Source organism: Plecotus auritus (assembly GCF_963455305.1).
Source record: "Plecotus auritus genome assembly, chromosome: 12".
Taxonomy (NCBI): Eukaryota; Metazoa; Chordata; class Mammalia; order Chiroptera; family Vespertilionidae; genus Plecotus; species Plecotus auritus.
The window spans coordinates 17703967-17723989 of NC_137778.1; the positions used below are offsets into that span (position 1 = coordinate 17703967).

The 20023-nt window shown below is 40.2% G+C and overlaps 1 protein-coding gene across 1 annotated transcript in view; it reads right to left on the bottom strand.

The window, feature by feature from the left end:
* The window catches only part of HMCN1 (hemicentin 1), a gene marked incomplete at its 5' end in the record, with an annotated part of 394143 nt that overhangs the window by 190400 nt on the left and 183720 nt on the right, over positions 1–20023 (bottom strand). The window contains 3 exons of the mRNA XM_080648250.1: positions 5637–5750; positions 8103–8230; positions 9267–9408. Coding sequence (XP_080504376.1) covers positions 5637–5750; positions 8103–8230; positions 9267–9408 — 384 coding nt within the window. The remainder of the gene's footprint in view (positions 1–5636; positions 5751–8102; positions 8231–9266; positions 9409–20023) is intronic.

Here is a 20023-nt window from a genome sequence, read left to right on the forward strand (position 1 = left end):
ATAGAGAAATACAAAACTTTAATATGTTTAATAGTTTTAATATGAGATTAGGAGAATGCCATACATAGTAACAGATATAAATTTTCTAGGGTTTAACATTAACATTGAGGAGGGGTCTCTGCTGTAGTTTAAATTCAATTCTAGCCTCTGTGATGTAAAGTAATAGAGAGATCATTATTTTTAGCATAACATCTTTTAAAATAGTTTATGGAAATTAAGTGGGTCTCAAAAATGTTTGTTTTCATGCTTGTCTTAAAAATTATTGGGGCCCTGCCCTAGCCGGCTTGGCTCAGTGGATAGAGCGTCAGTCTGCGGACCGAAGGGTCCCAGGTTCGATTCCGGCCAGGGGCACATGACTGGGTTGCGGGCTCGATCCCCAGTGGGGGGCGTGCAGGAGGCAGCCAATCAATGATTCTCTTTCATCATTGATGTTTCTATCTCTCTCTCCTTCTCCCTTCCTCTCTGAAATCAATAAAGAAATATATATTAAAAAAAAAAATTATTGGGGCCCTAACCGGTTTGGCTCAGTGGATAGAGCGTCGGCCTGCAGACTGAAGGGTCCCGGGTTCGATTCCGGTCAAGGGCATGTACCTTGGTTGTGGGCACATCCCCAAGAGGGGGCGTGCAGGAGGCAGCTGATCGATGTTTCTCTCTCATCGATGTTTCTAACTCTCTATCCCTCTCCCTTCCTCTCTGTAAAAAATCAATAAAATATATATTAAAAAAATAAAATAAAATAAAATAGTTTAAAAAAAATTATTGGGGACTTTACAAAGCATTTAAAAAATATTTACTTGTATGTTATTTGTGTTTAGCATTTTAGAAAATGAAACAGGAAAAATTTGAAGTATATGAATATATTTTATAATGACAAACTCATGACATTTTGATATAATTACCGTATTTTATGAAAAAATTGTATTTCCCCAAACAAGAGGAATTTCGTGAGAAAAGTGGCATTGTTTCACATTTTTGCAAATCTCTAGAATAATCTCTTTTATTAAAAAAGGAGCTGAGTGTTCAAATTTGCTTCTGCATTCCCTTTATTGGATGCCACAGGTCACAGATTCCCCCCAAAACTCCACTAAAAGTCTTGAGACAATGAGTGTGAAAAAGACAAATAACATCTGAGTATTACTAGGAAAATAATTTTGATCTTGTGGATTCCCTGCAAAGAATTGTGGGGAATCTGAAGGGATTCATGACTAACTCAACTTTAAGAACCACTGATTTTAGCAGAAATATCCTTTATATAACATTTTAACAGTGTCCCAAATTCTCCTTTGAACCCACTTTACATTGCTCATTTCTAAATATGAACAATCTAAAGTTTTGCTGGCCTTTTGTACTTATGAAATTCCATTTCTCTGAGGGTCTGAATGGAATACAATTTATTAATAAATGGTGGCTGCCGGGGGCTGGGAGTGGGCAGGGAAAATGGGTGTAAAGTTTCAATTAGACAAGATGAGTAAGTTCTAGACACAGTGCCTGTAGTTAACAACACTGGATTCTACACTTACAAATGTATTAAGAAGGTAGATCTCACGTTGCGTTCTTATAATAACTAACTAACTAAACAAATAACCCTACCACCAACTCTATTCAACCAGAATTGCCTGGAAAAAAAAAAAAAGGTATTAAAAAAACGTATTCTTCTGATTAGGGTGACGACGTTTTTCACCTCTGGGGTATCATCAGGTAGGATGATCCGAAGCTTCCCCTGCCGCGGTGAGAGAGGAAGGCCCGGCTGCCGCCTCTCCTTTTCTCTTTGGAGCGGTCTGCATGGAGAAGGGCCTGTCCTCTAGCTTTGCTCCTGATGAACCAGACTGTGCTTAGGAGTAAGCATTAGGGTAAGCTGGCCGAGCCTGGGCCGCAGGGCCACTCTGCATGTTGTCGATGAACACCGGCCCTCCGCTAGGGTCTGTCAGCATCTAACGCACATGTTCTAGCTCATAACTTAGAGCAATGAGATAGTATTTCCTGGGCCCAGTAAGCTCCCACATCTATGATTGAGAGAAGAAACTGATAGGTAGTCAACTCTAGAATCTTCCATGTGGTGGCTGCATGGCTCCCTAAGTCCTCCTTTCGTTTCTAAGCCACTTGTGGGACCCAGGCTGACATGCAGACTAAGTCATGCAGGAAAGTTGCCTCAGTTTGGGAGAATAAACGACTTTCTTCGTGACTGCTATATAGGGCAGGGAAGTCAGCAGGCTCCATTACCCTTTAAACTTTGTATTTTATTATACATTACTGACATGTAAAAAAGAAGTACTACCTCTACAACACATATTTTGTATCCATTTAATTATGATGTAAACTTGAAATTGATTTCTAATTCCTTTATAATTCAAAGGTTTAAGTATTTTAAATAAGTAAAATTCCTTTATGTTAACTGAAATCAACCTAAGAAACAAATCCAGAAATGCTTCCTTATCAGAGAACACATAAAGACTAAAAATCATTTAACATGGAAAACCATGAAAATGCTATTATCTCCCAGTTTCCCTCCCTGTTTTTGATTTGTGTTGTTTAAAAGTGTTTGTTTTCTACACAAAGCCTTTCTTTTTCACCTCATGTTCCCCAAGCATTTGAACCCGAGGTGAATTATTAATTTTGTGATTATGACATCAACCCGTTGCTATGGAAATGTCTGTGATTTAACAAACAGAATCATAACAATAGTGCTTTGTACTATTTAGCATTTTTCATCTGAAGATTAAAAAGTATTTTGAAAACAGTATCTGAATAATCCTAGCAACCTCCCTGTTAGGGTGTTTGTGGGAATTTTTCTTTCTCATGAATTGGAAGAACTGAGACAGAAACAGAAGCAGAATGTTTTACACAGATACACTCTGTCAGCATCTGAGCCTGGACCAGGGCTCACGTGTATTCCCACTAAGGACAAGCAGCACGTGACTGCTATTTTATTACAGAATCACAGGGGTGTAATCTCTATGTTACCAATATAAGCAGACGATTTCTTTTTTTTTAAATTTAATAAATCTTTATTGTTCAGATTATTACAATTGTTCCTCTTTTTTCCCCCATAGCTCCCCTCCACACGGTTCCCACCCCACCCTCTGCCCTTACCTCCCCACACTGTCCTCATATATAGGTGTACGATTTTTGTCCAGTCTCTTCCCGCACCCCCACACCCCTTTCCCCACAAGAATTGTCAGTCCACTCCCTTTCTATGCCCCTGATTCTATTATATTCACCAGTTTATTCTGTTCATCAGATTTTTTTATTCACTTGATTTTTAGTTTCACTTGTTGATAGATATGTAGTTGTTCATAATTTTTATCTTTACCTTTTTCTTCTTCTTCCTCTTCTTAAAGAATACCTTTCAGCATTTCATATAATACTGGTTTGGTGGTGATGAACTCCTTTAGCTTTTTCTTATCTGTGAAGCTCTTTATCTGCCCTTCAATTCTGAATGATAGCTTTGCTGGGTAGAGTAATCTTGGTTGTAGGTTCTTGCTATTTATCACTTTGAAGATTTCTTGCCATTCCCGTCTGGCCTGCATAGTTTCTATTGAGAAATCAGCTGACAGTCATATGGGTGCTCCCTTGTAGGTAACTGTTTTTCTCTTGCTGCTTTTAATATTCTCTCTTTGTCTTTTGCCCTTGGCATTTTAATTATGATGTGTCTTGGTGTGGTCCTCTTTGGATTCCTTTTGTTTGGGGTTCTCTGCGCTTCCTGGACTTGTAAGTCTATTTCTTTCACCAGGTGGGGGAAGTTTTCGGTCATTATTTCTTCAAATAGGTTTTCAGTATCTTGCTCTCTCTCTTCTTCTGGCACCCCCATAATTCGGATGTTGGTACGCTTGAAGTTGTCCCAGAGGCTCCTTACACTATCTTCAACTTTTTGGATTCTTTTTTCTTTTTGCTTTTCCAGTTGAGTGTTTTTTGCTTCTTTGTATTTCAAATCTTTGACTTGATTCTTGCGATCCTCTAGTCTGCTGTTAGATCTCTGTATATTATTTTTTATTTCAGTCAGTGTTTGTTTAATTTCTAGTTGGTCCTTTTTCATATCCTCAAGGGTCTCGCTAGATTTATCAGCCTTTTCTAGGAAATTCTTGAAAAACCTTATAACCGTGGTTTTGAACTCTATATCCAGTCGTTTGCTTTCCTCCATTTCTTTCATTTGTGACCTGTTTCTTCGTCTCCGCATTTTGGCTGCTTCCCTGAGTTGATAGAGTGGCTTTATGTGCTAAGTGTCCTACAGGGCCCAGTGGCTCAGCCTCCCCAGTTACCTGAGGTGGACACTCTTGGTGCACCCCTATGTGGGCTGTGTGCACAGTCTTGTTGTAGTTAAGCCTTGATTGTTGTTGGTATCACTGGGAGGAATTGACCTCCAGGCCAATTGGCTGTGAGGATCAGCTGTGTCTACACTGGGAGAACTTCTGTGCTGGAGACACTCTTATGAGACAAGACTTGCAAAAGCCTCTGTGCTCAGCTTGGATGGGGAGGAGTCTCAGGGTGGAGCAGCCAGCCTTGGCTTCCCGTCAGCCCTGCCCTAATAGGCCCCTGTGTCTCAGTGTCCCTTAGTAATCACTGCAAGCACCTCTGAGAGAAAGCTGCCCTCGAGTTCCGCCCTCTGCCAGACAGTCCAGTTTCTCCCCGAATGAGTCTGGGTCCCCAGAGTCTTGGCCAGAACAGGAGTTCAGTGCAGTCGGGAGCTTTTGTCTCCCTCCCACTTGAGAAAGCCAGCAGCATACTCAGTTGCCCGCCCTCTCTGTGTGCGCACCTTGATACCTCTACTTTCTGCAGTTCCTCTGAGTCTCAGTATGTTTTTCTCTTTCCTGACAGTCCAGTTTCACCCCGTATGAGTCTGGGTCCCCAGAGTTTTGCCCAGAACTGGAGTTCAGCGCTGTCGGGAGCTTTTGTCTCCCTCCTGCTTGAGAAAGCCAGCCGCGCACTCAGTCGCCAGTCCTCTCCGCACATGTGTCTCAGTACCTCTGCCTCCTGCAGCTCCTCTGAGTCTCAATGTGCTTTCCTCTTTCCTTCCAGTTGTAGAATTTCCACTCAGCCAGCCTTCCTGTGGTTCTGGATGGTGTCCGTTTTGTCTTTTAGTTGTAGTTTTGAAATTGTTGTGCGAGGCACCAGTTTAGGTGTTTACCTATGCCACCATCTTGGTTTCTCCCCAAGCAGACGATTTCTATACTTGACATAAGTTCAATTGCCAATGTCATTCAGTTTTAAGCTTCAACGTGTGTTTATTTGAGCACTTTATAGAAAGTGTCCTTAAAAATCTAGGAAACCTTCTCATGGTGAGAGCCACAATCTCTAAGGAAAGCAAACCAAACTCAGTGAAGCTATTTTAAACTTTAACTGGGTCCTTTTGGACACTTTTCCTACAGGAAACAATCCTAAACTGACAAGGAGAATGTTCAGCTGGATTAGCACAGGGGAACTTTTCCTGCTTGATTTGCTGGTTCCTGTAATCCACACCAGATGTCAAATCCTGAAATTCCAAGTTCAGAATTTCAAACGATTGTCTCCAGTGTGATCATAAACACATTTGGCGGGGCTGCTAAGTCACACACAAAAACAAACGTCTAACAAATCTTTTTTTTTTTAAAAAAAGAGAAAACAAAACTATGTCCAGACATGAATATACTGAAGAACTGTACCTTTGAACCATTTCACGTGGGGCGGAGGAACACCGGAGGTTTTACATTCCATCACCGTTGTGTCCCCAAGGGCAACCAAGAGCTCACTCTGAACTACAATCAGCTTGGGGGCTTCTGAAAACCACAAACACGCAAACAGTTAATGTCTAGCACAAAGCCATGCACACCTTGTCCATGTTTACTGAAGGAACCAATGAAAACATCTGCCATTATTTATGGGCTTGTGGCTATTTCAGTGTTTATAAACAGAAAGAAACTCGTACAAGCATATATATGCACATAGATGTGTGTGTTGAAAAGATCAAGCCAAAAAAGGATACCAGGCAAAAATAATTCTGATAAAACAGGGTCCAAAAATTTTAGAAAATGAATAGTCTTTATGGAGAAAAAAAAAAAAGGTATATAAGGAAAAAAAAATTGGAAAGCTGAACACATCTTATAGAAATAATACTAAAGGAACAGGAAGAAGGATAATAGTAATAAAAATATAACAAAGGAGCGATGGTGGTAACACTGAGTTGGCTTCACTAGAACTTGAGGATAATATAATTGCAAGTGAATTTGTTATAACATTTCTATGTGATTTAAAGGATATTCATGTTTAACTACAGAGAGATAGTTGTAGGCCAAAATTAAAGTTTGCATCTATGAGGAGTACTCTCCCAGTTTTGACTCTGTTGTTCTCTTTGATGCTAGCGTCTTCCCTTTGCCTGATGCTTTAGTTCACTCACACATTTTTCTCTTAACTCCACGCCCTACTCTCTATCTTCCTGCTTTTGCTAAAGCTGTTTCCTCTGCCTGAAATGTCCCTTGTCACAACTCTAAATCCCACTCATTCTTCCAGACTGATCTTTAATCCTGTGTCTTTTGAGAAATCTTTGCAAATTCCCCAGTAGAAATTAGTCTTCTGTTCTGCCTAACTTCTATTGTAGGCTTAGCTGACTGCCTGCCTGATTCTATTTCTTTTTTTTCTTTTTTTTTTAATTTTTATTATTATTTTTTTACATATGTGTCCTTATTCCCCCATTACCCCTCACCCCCCACTCATGCCCCACCCCCCTGTTGTCTGTGTCCATTGATTAGGCTCATATGCATGCACACACGTCCCTTGGTTGATCTCTCCCCCTTACTCCCACCGACCCCCTCCTTCCCTGAGGTTTGAGGTTCTGATCGTTTCTCAGTCTCTGGATCTTTTCTTGTTCATCAGTCTATGCCGTTCATTATATTCCACAAATGAGTGAGATCATGATTCTATTTCTTTAAGTGTATCCACTCCCACTATGCAAGCTCTTGAAAACTAAGGACTCTGGGTAACATTTAAAAATCTTACACTCCACAGTCTCCAGCATCACATTTTACATATTCCAGGTGATAAATACCTGGAATAAATGGGTCCAATAGTTTGGCTTCTTTGAAAATGAACCAAAATTTGTTTCTGCAATGCAGAATCTGTTTCAACCTCCTTTCTGCATTCCCAGCAGTCTGTTCCCTCTCCATCTGGGTGTTCTGGGGACATTTTTAATGATCTCTAAATCTGAGCCATCTTCCCTCCTCAAGTTATTTGCCATGTGCATTTCTATAAATGAGACTGAATCTTTCCCAGCTCTCAGATGCAGTATTTATGACACTTTTGTTACCTCCCTCATCTATACACACCAACTATAACTCTCAATGTTTACTATGAATCTTTTGCACCCTTCCTCTCCACTGCCTGTTTCACTACCTTATTATGAATGGCAAATAAGAATGAATGAAAAGGAGGATTGCTAGTCATTAATAATTCACAGTTTACAAACTAACATTGATCATGTATGCCATTGCTCTTTGTTTAAGGAAGACAGAATTAAAGAAAAAATTCTATTCTATAATATATATTATTGACATGTGTAACATATATATTAAAATATTAGATTAGATTATACATTAGATTAGATTATATATTAGTATATATTTTCTATTACATTATGGAATATTATATTATAGAATAATTGCCATGAAGTGCTTCTTCAATAAATATTTGAGTTTGAAGGGGAAAGGTGAAGATGAAAATGGAAAATAACATCCAGACAAGGTAAATAACAGAAATGTTAGAAACAGTTTTGAATGTAAGTGGGAAATATAAAATAGAAGTTGAGGTAAACAAGAAAATATATTGGATTGATTAATTAGCAAGTGAAATACTGCAGAGACCAGGTGAACCATGGAAGGACAGAACTCTGGGTAATCTGGAACTCTTCCACACTCTGGAAGCTTCCTTGATTTCTGCTGACTAATGAAGCTATTAACTCCCTGACTTTTAACTTAAATCCGTTACAATGTTTGCTTTCATCATTGTGTGAGAATGAATAATAAATTAAAAGACTAGGTATAACTCATTCCTAATCTTAATTTTCAGCAAAGTACTTTTACCTTGCTTAACATGACATCCATCCTATATTCATTGCCCTTTAAACTGATTATACTTGCCAATGTATCTGAGGGTAGAAGTCTGTTTATCTGTTCCCGCTGAATTACTTGCCAGACAACCATAGATCCCTGCATCTTTGGGAACTGCATTTCTGATAAATAAGGTACCTTCTGAGGTCATCCTATACCTGTGGACAAAAAGAAATAAAATAGAAAATACCCTAATAACAGTATCAAGGCATCTTTCTTCCAAATTACCTTCAAATATTTTAGAGTTATATTTTTGCTACTGACTGCAGAAATGATTAGCATCATCATTTTACAAGCAGAAGAGTAATAATAATTATAGATCCTATGTATCCTGTACTTCTGTGAGCCAGGGATTGCTCTAAGAGCTGCACATGTATCAATGGTTTTCATCTTCAAACAACCCAATGAGTTAGATACTATTATTATCTCTGTTTTACAGATGAGCAAAGAGGTTCCATAACTCACCCAAAGTCCGGCTTAGTAAATGGAGGACGTGGAATGTGCACCCAGAAATCATGTTCTGTGGGAACCGCTATGCTAAACGGTTCCTTAAAATAAAAACATGGGAGACGCAAGGCTTTGTGTCACACAGTGAGTCACTGGTGAGTCTAGGAATAGAATCTGGCTCACACCTGAGCCCTGCTCCTCATGCCAAACCCAGAGTAACAGAAGCCCAAGAGCTGGAAACTTCACTGTTTATGTTCCACATGCTCATTATACTGTTGGAGCATGAGAGGCCTCCATGTCTTTTAAAAGCATCCAGTAGAAAAAAAAATATTTCAGTGGAGTATGGCAAAAGTGAACAGGGATTACCAAGGATGTCTGCACACAGTTGGAGCTACTGTTCTGTCCTTTGCCTCCACGCTCCCCTGTTAAATCCCAGGACCACACCTTAAGTTCATTATCCTCATCTCAAATATTCAAGGCAAGCCAAGTGTCACGGTGTTAGGTATGAACACAAAGTATTGGAAAGCACTTGATCCCAGCTTTTAAATTCAAGACTTCAGGACCTCAAGTTCTATTGATTAATCATTTATTACTTTATTTTTTCCTGGCCTACTTAGAAAATCTAAAGGCATGGATTTGGGTCAAACCTCCCTTAACCATAGGGACTTGGTCAGATTAGTTTTGTCCAGAAATTTCATTCACTTTTCTCATTCAGTAAAAACAAAGAACATGATACAAACCCAGTACCTGTGTGAACCCATGATAAACATATCATTCATGGTCCAGGCAACCTTTGGTTTGGGATAACCTGTTACAGAACACATGATGGAGACCTCAGATCCTCCTGTGAATGATTGGTTCTTGGGCATCACAGTGACTTTGGGCGGTTCTGCAAATAAAAAGAAATATATAAAATGAAATGCCAACTTACCTTGATTTTAGGAGCTTCCTCTCAGTTAGCAAACTGGCAGACTGCTCACCACCACACCTCCTCCACTTTTTTCCCTTTGCACTTCCAAGAGTTCATTTATAAAAAGTAACCATCAACTGAGTAGTACCGATTCAGCAGACCTGCACCCCAAGGCCGGCAGAAGGGGCAGACCCTACTTTCTGACTCTCCAAGGCCCAGGATGCACAGGGGTCCTGGACTCCCAGAGCCCTTCCTCTCCTTGAGAGCCTGATGCAGGCTACGGCCGGGACCCTGGAGCCTGCCTTTGCACCCCACATGCCTGGGGCAGGAGAGTGGAAGGACTTACCTCTGGTCATTTTTTATAAGCCCTAGAAGCTCTGCCCATCTGGAACCCCATAGCCTGCACATACTCCTGGATTCTGAAGGCATGAGGATGGGCACAGGCCTGCCCTCAGAGATTGGGGACGGTCTAGCTGACTTTCCTTTGAGGGAAATCAGGGGCCTGGATCCAAGGCTAGTGACAGGAAGGAGCCCGAATGAAAGCCAGGGGAGCTGCAGGAGTGGGACACAGTAATATTTGACATGTGGGAGGTGGAGGGGTGTGGGCCCTCTGTCCATTCAAACTCCAGGCCTTGGCTGCAAGGCAGGCTGGGCACCAGGCCCTGCGGTGGCCCTGTTCTCCTGGGGTGTCTTGGACATGTGAGAGAAGGTGGTCCCCAGGGCCTGGTAGCAGGTGTCCATGCACTTGGGAATGTCAGCCACCACTGGTAGGGATGGCATCCAGCACCTGCACCTGGCCTGTTCCTCAGGTGAAGAGCTTCATCTTGGGTTGCAGAAGGTGGAGCACACCTAAGGGATGAGGAGCACCTGGATCTGGAGAGCCAGGAAGAGGACACCTTTCTCGAAAGGTGGCAGGTCCCCACTGCTGTTCCACGTGCTCTTGGGGTAGACCTATGTTTTGAGGTTCTTCCTGACCCTGCAATTGCCCATCACGGTCACAGTGGTCCTGGAGTGCTGCGGGTTGATGAAGAAGGCGCCCTGAGGTGCACTGTCAGGCCCATGGGCCCCACGAAGACTCGCTCCCTTGGGGCCATCTACACACAGTGCTTGGGAAGGGCCCCATGAGACCTGTCACGGCCAGGACATTCTGGTGGTTAGAAATCACAGGGGGTCCACCTCCAGCTTCTGGAGGCCCTTTGCCTCAAAGTGAAGGTATGTAAGTGCTCAAAGGACAGGATGAAGCAGCTGGTGATGCTCATGTTCTCCACCATCGGGCCACGGTGGGGCAGCAGGCAGATGACTGTGCCATGGTGGGAACCAGGAAGGTGCCCTCCCGGTGATCCCCATCAGGGGTCTGCCCCATCAGTGCAGGAGGAAACCAAAGGTAATGAAAGCAGAAATAAATTCTCTTTGAGAGCAAAATACGACCCCGATATCACGTTTCTGTGTCTCCAGTGGTTACCCGGTGGCTCCTTCCTCCTACCAGCTGACCACCGGCTTTTGTCTGCTGGTCCGGAACGTCACTATAAACCTGTTTTTTACAGACCGGAGCCCTGCTCCTCATGCCAAAGCCAGAGTAACAGAAGCCCAATAGCTGGAAACTTCACTGTTTATGTTCCACATGCTCATTATACTATGGTTATAATTTAAAGAGTGGAAGGACTTTACATTATGTTTGAACAAGTTTGGGAAAATGTCAGTTTCCCAAACCAGGACGCAGGTAAAGTCCCAACTGGGGTCTTTTTGCCTCTTGCTTATTCTGAACACAGGTTTGGAGCCACAACTTATCCTGACTACTGACTGCTTTGTTTGAACGGCTCTTTCTTTTTTTATTTGTTAGATTATAAATTTGTTGAGGTAGAGACTAAGTCTTTCACATTGTTCCGTGTTCCCTTATATCCTACAGTATTTAATTAACATTGCTTGCCTGTGATGCAGTGACTTGTAAATAACAGACCCTTAAAACTGTTGATGGAATACAGGGCCATTCCTAACCTATAATTGGATCTGAGAACTGTTATGTCTGCCAGCCTCTCAGGATCATTTGCCTCATGCTCACAGAGTCACAGAACATATTAATTATTCAAAACACATTAATTATTCCAAGTTCCAATTGTATCCCACTTTTATGGCAGAAAGAGTTTTGAAAATAAAATACTAAATCAGAAATTTACTGTCAAAAAGGATACAAAAATTATCTGGGGTGGCTGGGATGTTGATATATCTGGTCTAATCAATGACACATTTACATCTATATTACTACGAAGACCTAATTTTCAAAGAAGGGACCATGAAAAAATATTCAATACTTTTTTAATGTAAATATCCGCTACTCAATAAGATAAATAAAAGGAAATCCATTTTCACAATGTTTGAAATAGATGTCATGAGTATCAACAAAAATAAATAAATTAAATAGCATATGATTTTTTTTTTTTGCACAATTATTAAGTTCCACGCTCTGTGCTAACTTATTCGGGGTACACTGATAAGCCAAACAGATATGCATGGTGTCAGTTTCCCATTTAATTGGGTTTTTACTATAAAGGAATTTGAAAAATTCAGTTAGTCAGTTAGATCTGGATATAGTTACGACATATCTTCACTATAAATTAGCCTGCAAATTGTGGCTTAGTTTCACTAAGAAACATTTAGTCTGTGGAATCCCCGTGCATTGGAAAGAGATACTGCTAGGCTAGGCAGCTGCACAACTGGACAAACCTAATTACTGCCTAATTGCTAGCAGCTTACAACTGTCCCCGCTTCCCCGTTTACACTGTGTTTTTCAAATGATGGTCGTTGAAGTTAATGTTCTAAGGGTTGTTCTGGCCTGTGGACTTGGTTGATAGTCTCATTATTCCATAGATTCTTCTTGTCAACATAGGGCTGGAGAAATGTGTGAGGTCAAGGGCAGACTGGCCATGGCCAGTCAGTTCAAATTGGAATTCCATCTGGAGTCCATCAATTCTGAAATGCTGGACCACTCATGCTGTGGGGGTGTTGCAGACAAGTTTCAGGGGGCGAGAGGGAAAATGAAGACTTCCTCCTCTTTGGAATTTACGGAATACCCACGCTTATTCAGCCCCAACTTCTGAAAATGAAATGTTTCCCAAGTCTTGGTATAGGATTGCTGCAAAGATTCAGCAGCTCTTGGGATTTGGGTCTGAATGTGGTGCCTTCCAATGGAGTCTGCCAGAACTGACCTGGCATCTCTCCCAGCAAGAATCCCACTGGTATGCTCTGTAGTTCAGATATCAAAGTGAAAATAAATGTCAGTTTCCCAAACCAGGATGCAGAGAGCTAAGAGGTCATTTCTCAAATAAAGCCTGGAGATAGGGTGTTGCTCAGGGTCACGAAGTAAGTCTGTGTGCAACATACAGCTGGGATGACATCACCCCACAGAAGGTGAGGAACTTACCACTGCCCTGGAGAGAATATTCCTGCTGATGGTAAGAAAATCAGGACGTGAACACACAGGGAAGCAAAACTGGATTTCCACCAAATAATAGTTGAATAAAGATGGTCAGACTGATTCAGCCTTTGCATGATTAGTTTAAGTAAGGATGTAACAGACTTCACATAATTATTTCAGTAGTTAACTTTTTTTATATTCCTAGAATAAAAAACCCTCATGTTCGTGAAGTTTTAATGGAACAAGAACAACGAATTAAAGAACTATACTTCAACTCTGTCAAAGTCCAGAGTCCCATTTCTGCCTTCAAGAGAAATAATCCGTTTCAAGCTGGTTTTCAGCCTCTTTTCACCACTACATTCATCACCATTATCAACACCGTCAACATCATTATTATTCCCACCACCATCACCAACCATCAACACCATCATCATACATAACAACTTGCTTTTCATTTGATCAAGCCATGGGAACGTGGCACGCTATAAGGTATTACGGCTTAATGCACCCTTTATATTTCAATCTTAACCAAAGTAAAATATATACATTTAAAAAATTTTCTCCCCAATGATTTTTAAAAGGTAAACATAGATTATGATACTAAGAATAAGTTATAAACACTACTTTAAGACTTAGGTGCCCTAACACACTATTAATGGTGAGTTGGCAAAATGAATTATAAGCGCCCATGAAAACAGCAATATGTAAGTTTTGCTATTATTAATATCCCATTACATGATAACGTATGACAAAAATGATAAAATGGGTGTCACAGTGTTTAAAATACATATTAATGTGTATATTATCGAGACATTAACAAATGAAAATTGATCACAGCACTCACACTTGCATATTCTATTTAGATTATATATCCCACTAATAAATAATACTTACACTTTATTTGATTCTTCTGAAATTTGAGATATTTCTAGATACTCAAAATTTATTAGATCACAATAAAATTAAATTAAATAAAAAAATAAATTAAATAAATAACTTTAGCTCTAGCCGGTTTGGCTCAGCAGACTGAAGGGTCCCAGGTTCGATTCCAGCCAAGGACACATGCCTGGGTTGCGGGCTCAGTCCCCAGTGGGGGGTGTGCAGGAGGCAGCCAATCGGTGATTCTCTCTCATCATTGATGTTTCTATCTCTCTATCCCTCTCCCTTCCTCTCTAAAATCAATAAAAATATTTTTTAAAATAAATAAATAACTTTAAAAATTTTATAAGAAATTTCAATATAAGTAGATAAATTTCATTTTTGCACATTTTTCTGATAGCAAAAATCACTCTTATACCTATGTCACCTCGACCATGTTAAAAAGAGTCATGATGATGTAATGAGCATATGGTTATGATCATGTCCATTTCATAGTTAGTGAAGTAATTCTGGTCATTAGGGACTTACTTCATCAATCATCTTGAGAAATATTTCCTTTCCATCGCAATGTTCTCTCTGGTGACATGGATTAATTAATGACAGACAGCCTCCCTTTGCTGACACCAGAAGACAAATTAATGCATCTAATGTCCACACAGACATGGCATGAAGAAGAAAGGAGGCTTTGGCCCTTTGATTTCCGTGTGTCAGCATGATATTGTGCAGAAATGTCAGTTACATAGTGAATATGCTCAGATTTAACCAGGATACCTGTGTTCATCTTTCTTCAAAAACTGGGTGCAATCCATAGGGACTTTTTTTCTGTTCACAGATAAATAGGAAAATAGTCCTTTTTAAACAAAGCCTGAAACTCATGCCGTGTAAGTAAACACTACCCCGCTTAATCTAACTTGAACTCCTTTGGAAATTTAGCAGCCACGGTGTCACCTTAAAAGTGATGAATTGCGTTAGACTATTTCATAGAATTTTTCAAAACTCACTCACACGACACACTTCTTAAATTAGGGTGAACTAATTTAAACAATACTTCCAAAATGACTTCTCTACAAATTGTTCATGAGGTAATTATCAGATTTTGTTATAAAACGTGGTTTTCAATGTAAGCAGTTATATGCTTACATGTGCTACACGTGGAAAAGAAAGTACTTACATAATGGAACCTGAAATTGGTGATGTCATTCAAGTAAGCCATGGAAGTTAACATGGGAACATGAAAAATGAGGTTAGTGACTCAAATCCTCCTTAGAGTCTGTTACTGTTACTTTGACATTCATTCAGCAATTAAGAAATACACATCTATTGAGCGAACATGTGTTATTTTTTCCCCTCTGTACAAGGCACTATGATTAAGAAAAGGAACACCCAGTATATGTATATAATATGATAGGGGAGAAAGAACTGAACAGTTTAAATTGATTGTGATTAAGGGCTAAGTTGTTTGGCAAAAAATAATAATAATTTGATAGGATACCAGAACAAAGAGCCAACAGTACTCAGAAAGGAGGTGATTTATGAGAGGGGCTTCATGTTACAGGTAGGATTTTGATTAATATGTCTAAAAACATAACAGAACTGGTTTATAACTATTCCCAAATATATTTTTCATTGTGAGTAATTAATATAATCCCCTAAAATGTTGGATGATCTAATACCAACCGATGCTGGTATTAGAGAAATTAGAAATAATTAGTATTTAACTACTGAACCTAATTTCTGTTGAATTGTACAGACTGTAAAAGTTATTTTACAGGATCTCTAGCTCTTTTAAATATTTGTATTTCCTTAGGAAAAGCTAACTTCATAAAGTTACATTGAGCCTGCTTAGAATTGTAATTAGTAGCTATGTCCTAACCTATCAGATGTTTACCTACTGATTTAGCTCAATCCATTTATTTAAAACATATTCAAATTGTTCAGAAATACATTACTTCCATCTCTGATTAGGGAGGTAATCCAGCTAGTTTTTGTTCCAACTAACTTTTAAGCATGAAGCTTGCACAATAAGAGTAAAAAAAAAAAAAACTTCACTAAGAATGATTTATAATGAACAAATGTGCTTGCTCACTTAATTTTTCCTTAATTTTCTTTTTAAAAATATGTTCTTATTGATTTTTACAAAGAGAGATATATATATAGAGAAACATTGATGAGAGAGAAACATCATGGATTGGCTGCTTCCTGCACACCCCTTACTGGGGATTGAGCCTGCAATTCAGGCATGTGACCAGTGACCTCTTGGTTCCTGGGTTGATGCTCAACTGCTGAGCCACATCGGCCAGGCTACTTAATTTTCAATGAGTAGAAATGGCAACAAAATATATTTTAACATTTTTAAGTTTTCCCATGCCTACTAGAGAAGAGAGTTCATACGAGGGGCCAGAGATTCCTTCCAAAGAGCAAAGAATGAAAACAAAAACCAACTAAACAAATGAGCAGAGATCAACTGCCTAGGAAAAGAGACAAGGGCCATTGAAATCCCAAAAATATGGAATCAAATGCAAGATTTCCAAATCATCTCATCAATGGGAATATGAAGACCTGGCTACAACCTTTTCAAAAAGTAAAATTAGTCCTAAATGGCAATACTTCAAATGAATTATGATAGTGGTTAATATACATGAAAGTTGCAATAAATGTCCTAAAATTCTGCTCTTCTTCTTTCTCCAGAAAAGACTAGAGTTGGTTGTGCCATCCAATATGGCAGCCTCTGGACACATGTCTATTTAAATTCAAATTTAAATTATCTAAAATGAAATTAAATTTAAAAACAAGTTCCTTAGATGCACTAGCCCTGTTTCAGTACTCAATTGCCATATATAGCTAGTATCCACTATGTAGGACAAATACACAGATTTCCTTCATTATAGAAAGTTCTATTGGGCAGTGCTAGACTAGAGAAAAGGTCTATTAAATCTCAGAAAGAAGGTCGCAAATTCATTGACTTACCAGTAGGTGGTGCATTGGCAATAAAACACACAGGCAAGGACTATATCTTAGAATTATATGTTGGATTTGCAAATTCAGTTAATAAGAGATGGACAACTATTTTTTGCAATTCAGTTAATAAGAGATGGACAACAATTTTTTGCAATTCAGTTAATAAGAGATGGACAACAATTTCAGAGGTGCACAAAAAGGTCTTTAAAAGGCTAGATTCTATTTTAATGACAAAATCTTAACAAGTATGTATCAAGATTTCTTAAATACGTACAATTCTTATTTTCCCAATATAAGACATAAGGCTATGTAGTTGCCTTGATGTCCATTTAAAGTAATTCCTAGTATGAAATACTTACACATTAATATTTTTCCACTTATTTTTTCCTTAACAAACAAACAAAAATTTATAAATTCTAGAGCTTCTTTGGGTGATTAACCAAAATAGATTAAGACAATAAGTATAACTGATAAGCAGGATTAAAGTTTTAAAGTTTTATTCTTTCTTGCTTAGAAAATCTTCAGCTGAATGCTGCTTAGCACTAACTCTTGCATTGCCTTTTCTTTACTGGGTCTCCTTATAACAATTTTCCAAAACCACAGAATTTCCAAATAAAAGGGGAAGGCTAAAGTTTAGACTTACATTCTCATGTGACTTAGAAAAAAGTGGAAAATCATAATTAGCATTATTATTTCATGGCATACTGGAAGGATACCATTAAAGCTTTACATATATGTACATGAATCCCTTGCTCCAGACTCAATTAGGCAAGGATTTCTTTTGACTACCCAAAGTTGGTTATGTACATCAGAAAAAAGAATATTACTCACGGCTGAAAAGAAATGAGCTAACAAACTATGAAAAGGCATAGAAGAACCTTACATTTATATGACTAAGTGAAAGAGCCGATCTAAAAAGGCTACTTGCTGTGTAATTCCAATTACATGATATTCTGGGAAAGGCAAAACTATGAAGACAGTAAAATAAAGGATAAGTGGTTTCCAGGGATTGGCAGGGTGGGAGAGGCAGAACACAGAGGGTGATCGATACATGTCATGTACATTTGTCCAGACCCATAGAATGTACACCACCAAGAGTGAACACTAACATAAACTATGGACTTTGGGTGATAATGATGTGTCAGTACAGGTTTATCAATTATAACAAATGTACCACTCTGGTGGGGGATGCTGATAATGGGGGAAGGTATGCATGTGTGGGGGCGGGAGGTATATGGGAAATCTCTATAACTTAGCTGCTCTTAAAAAATAGTCTTTAAAAATGATTATGGTGCTCACAAAGGGATCCTATCTAATAAAGGAGTAATATGCCAATTAACCATCACTCCACTACACCAGCAAGCCACGCCCACCAGCCAATCAGGAGCAAGTATGCAAATTAACCCAACTTAGATGGCTGCAGCCATGGAGCAAGCAGGAGGCTTGGGTTTCCCTGGTAATGGAGGAAGCCAAGCTCTCTGCACACCCTGGCTGGCCTAGGCCTCCACTCAAGGCTACAAAGTTTCAATTACAGAAGATAAATAAATCCCAACAAAAATGGCTGTGGCCACAGAGCAAGCAGGAGGCTTGGCTCCGCTCCAGGCTACAAAGTTTCAATTATAGAAGATAAATAAATCCCAGATACCAGGGCCTCAGCTTGGGTTGCTGGGGGGCATGGCCAGCCTGCAAACCACCACAGGCCCCTCGCCCAGGCCGCCCCATGCCCCAAGGGAACCCCCACCCTGATTTGGGACACCCTTCAGGCCAAACCAGCTGGCCCCCACCTGTGCACCAGGCCTCTATCCTATCTAATAAAATAGTAATATGCAAATTGACCATCACTCCAACACACAAGATGGCTGCCCCCATGTGGTCAAAGATAGCTGCCCCCATGTGGACACAAGATGGCCACCACAAGATGGCCAGCAGGGGAGGACAGTTGGAGGGACCAGGCCTGCAAGGGAGGGCAGTTGGGGGCAATCAAGCCTGCAGGGGAAGGCAGTTAGGGGTCACCAGGCTGGCAGAGGAGGGAAGTTGAGGGCGACAGGGCTTGCAGGGAAGGGCAGTTGCGGGGGGACCCAGGCCTGCAGGGAAGAGCAGTTGGGGGGGACCAGGCCTTCAGGGGAGGGCAGTTAGGGGTGACCAGGCCTACAGGGGAGGGCAGTTAGGGGCAAACAGGCTGGCAGGGGAGTAGTTAGGCATCAATCAGGCTGGCAGAGGAGTGGTTAGGGGGTGATCAGGCCGGCAGGCAGAAGTGGTTAGGGGCAATCAGGAAGGCAGGCAGGCGAGCAGTTGGGAGCCAGCAGTCTTGGATTGTGAGAGGGATGTCCTACTAGGATCAGGCCTAAGTGGGCAGTCGGACATCCCTCGAGTGGTCCCAGATTGGAGAGGGTGCAGGCTGGGCTGAGGGGCACACCCTACCGTGCACGAATTTTGTGCACCAGGCCTCTAGTAATTTTATAAAATACACAATAGTCATAGAAGCCAAAGCATATAAAAGTAGATTTTCATAGTAATTCTTAAAGGAAAGATTCAATAATCTGACAGTTAATTTATGTTCATAGACAAATTTATTTGCTACCTTAATCATCTTCTCAGGGAAGCTACCCAAATTGGATTGAAAGAATACTTGTCTTGGGAGTCCAATCTGAGGTTCACAACCTCCCAACCTTCCAGCTATCACTCTCTGATGCCCACACTTCATTCCCCAACTTGGTCATGGCTACAACTCCTTTGAACCTTCTTTTAATCCAATCTATTGGAACATGCCTTTAGGCATCACTTCTTTCTTTACTGAGCCTAACAAGGCATCACAGCAATTGCTTTCTTTTCCCCAGTTACCTTGTCTTTTTGCTGAACCAACCTCACACAATCACAACCCTAAATGATTCTTCTACTTATATAATAAAAAGCTCCTGAAGACTAATCTGAGGTGTATGTGTTGGTCATTCCGGTTCAGTTAGGAAAATAAGGTCGTGACAACAGTTCCGTTCCTGCATGCTGAGCAGTGGAAGTTCTTTCCAAGTGTGGGTAACTTAGAAACGGTACCAGCTCAGGCTAGAAAATTATTACTTTTTAAAATAATGAAAAACTTATTTAAATATAGTAGCTTTAAGGGAATCTACCACTTGATATCAACATAAAATAACATCAGACCCAGTGTGTCCGTGGTGGCACTTCTTATTCACTTTAGGTCTTACATATTCTATGCTTCAACCTGGGTTTTCCTTTTTCACGTTTCAATTGAAGTTAGTTCATTTACAAAGCACTGCCCTGGCTAAGTGTGCTCCCTCATTCTGTGGCTATGGAGATGGGCCACTCATCTTGTTTGTGCAGGAAATCACT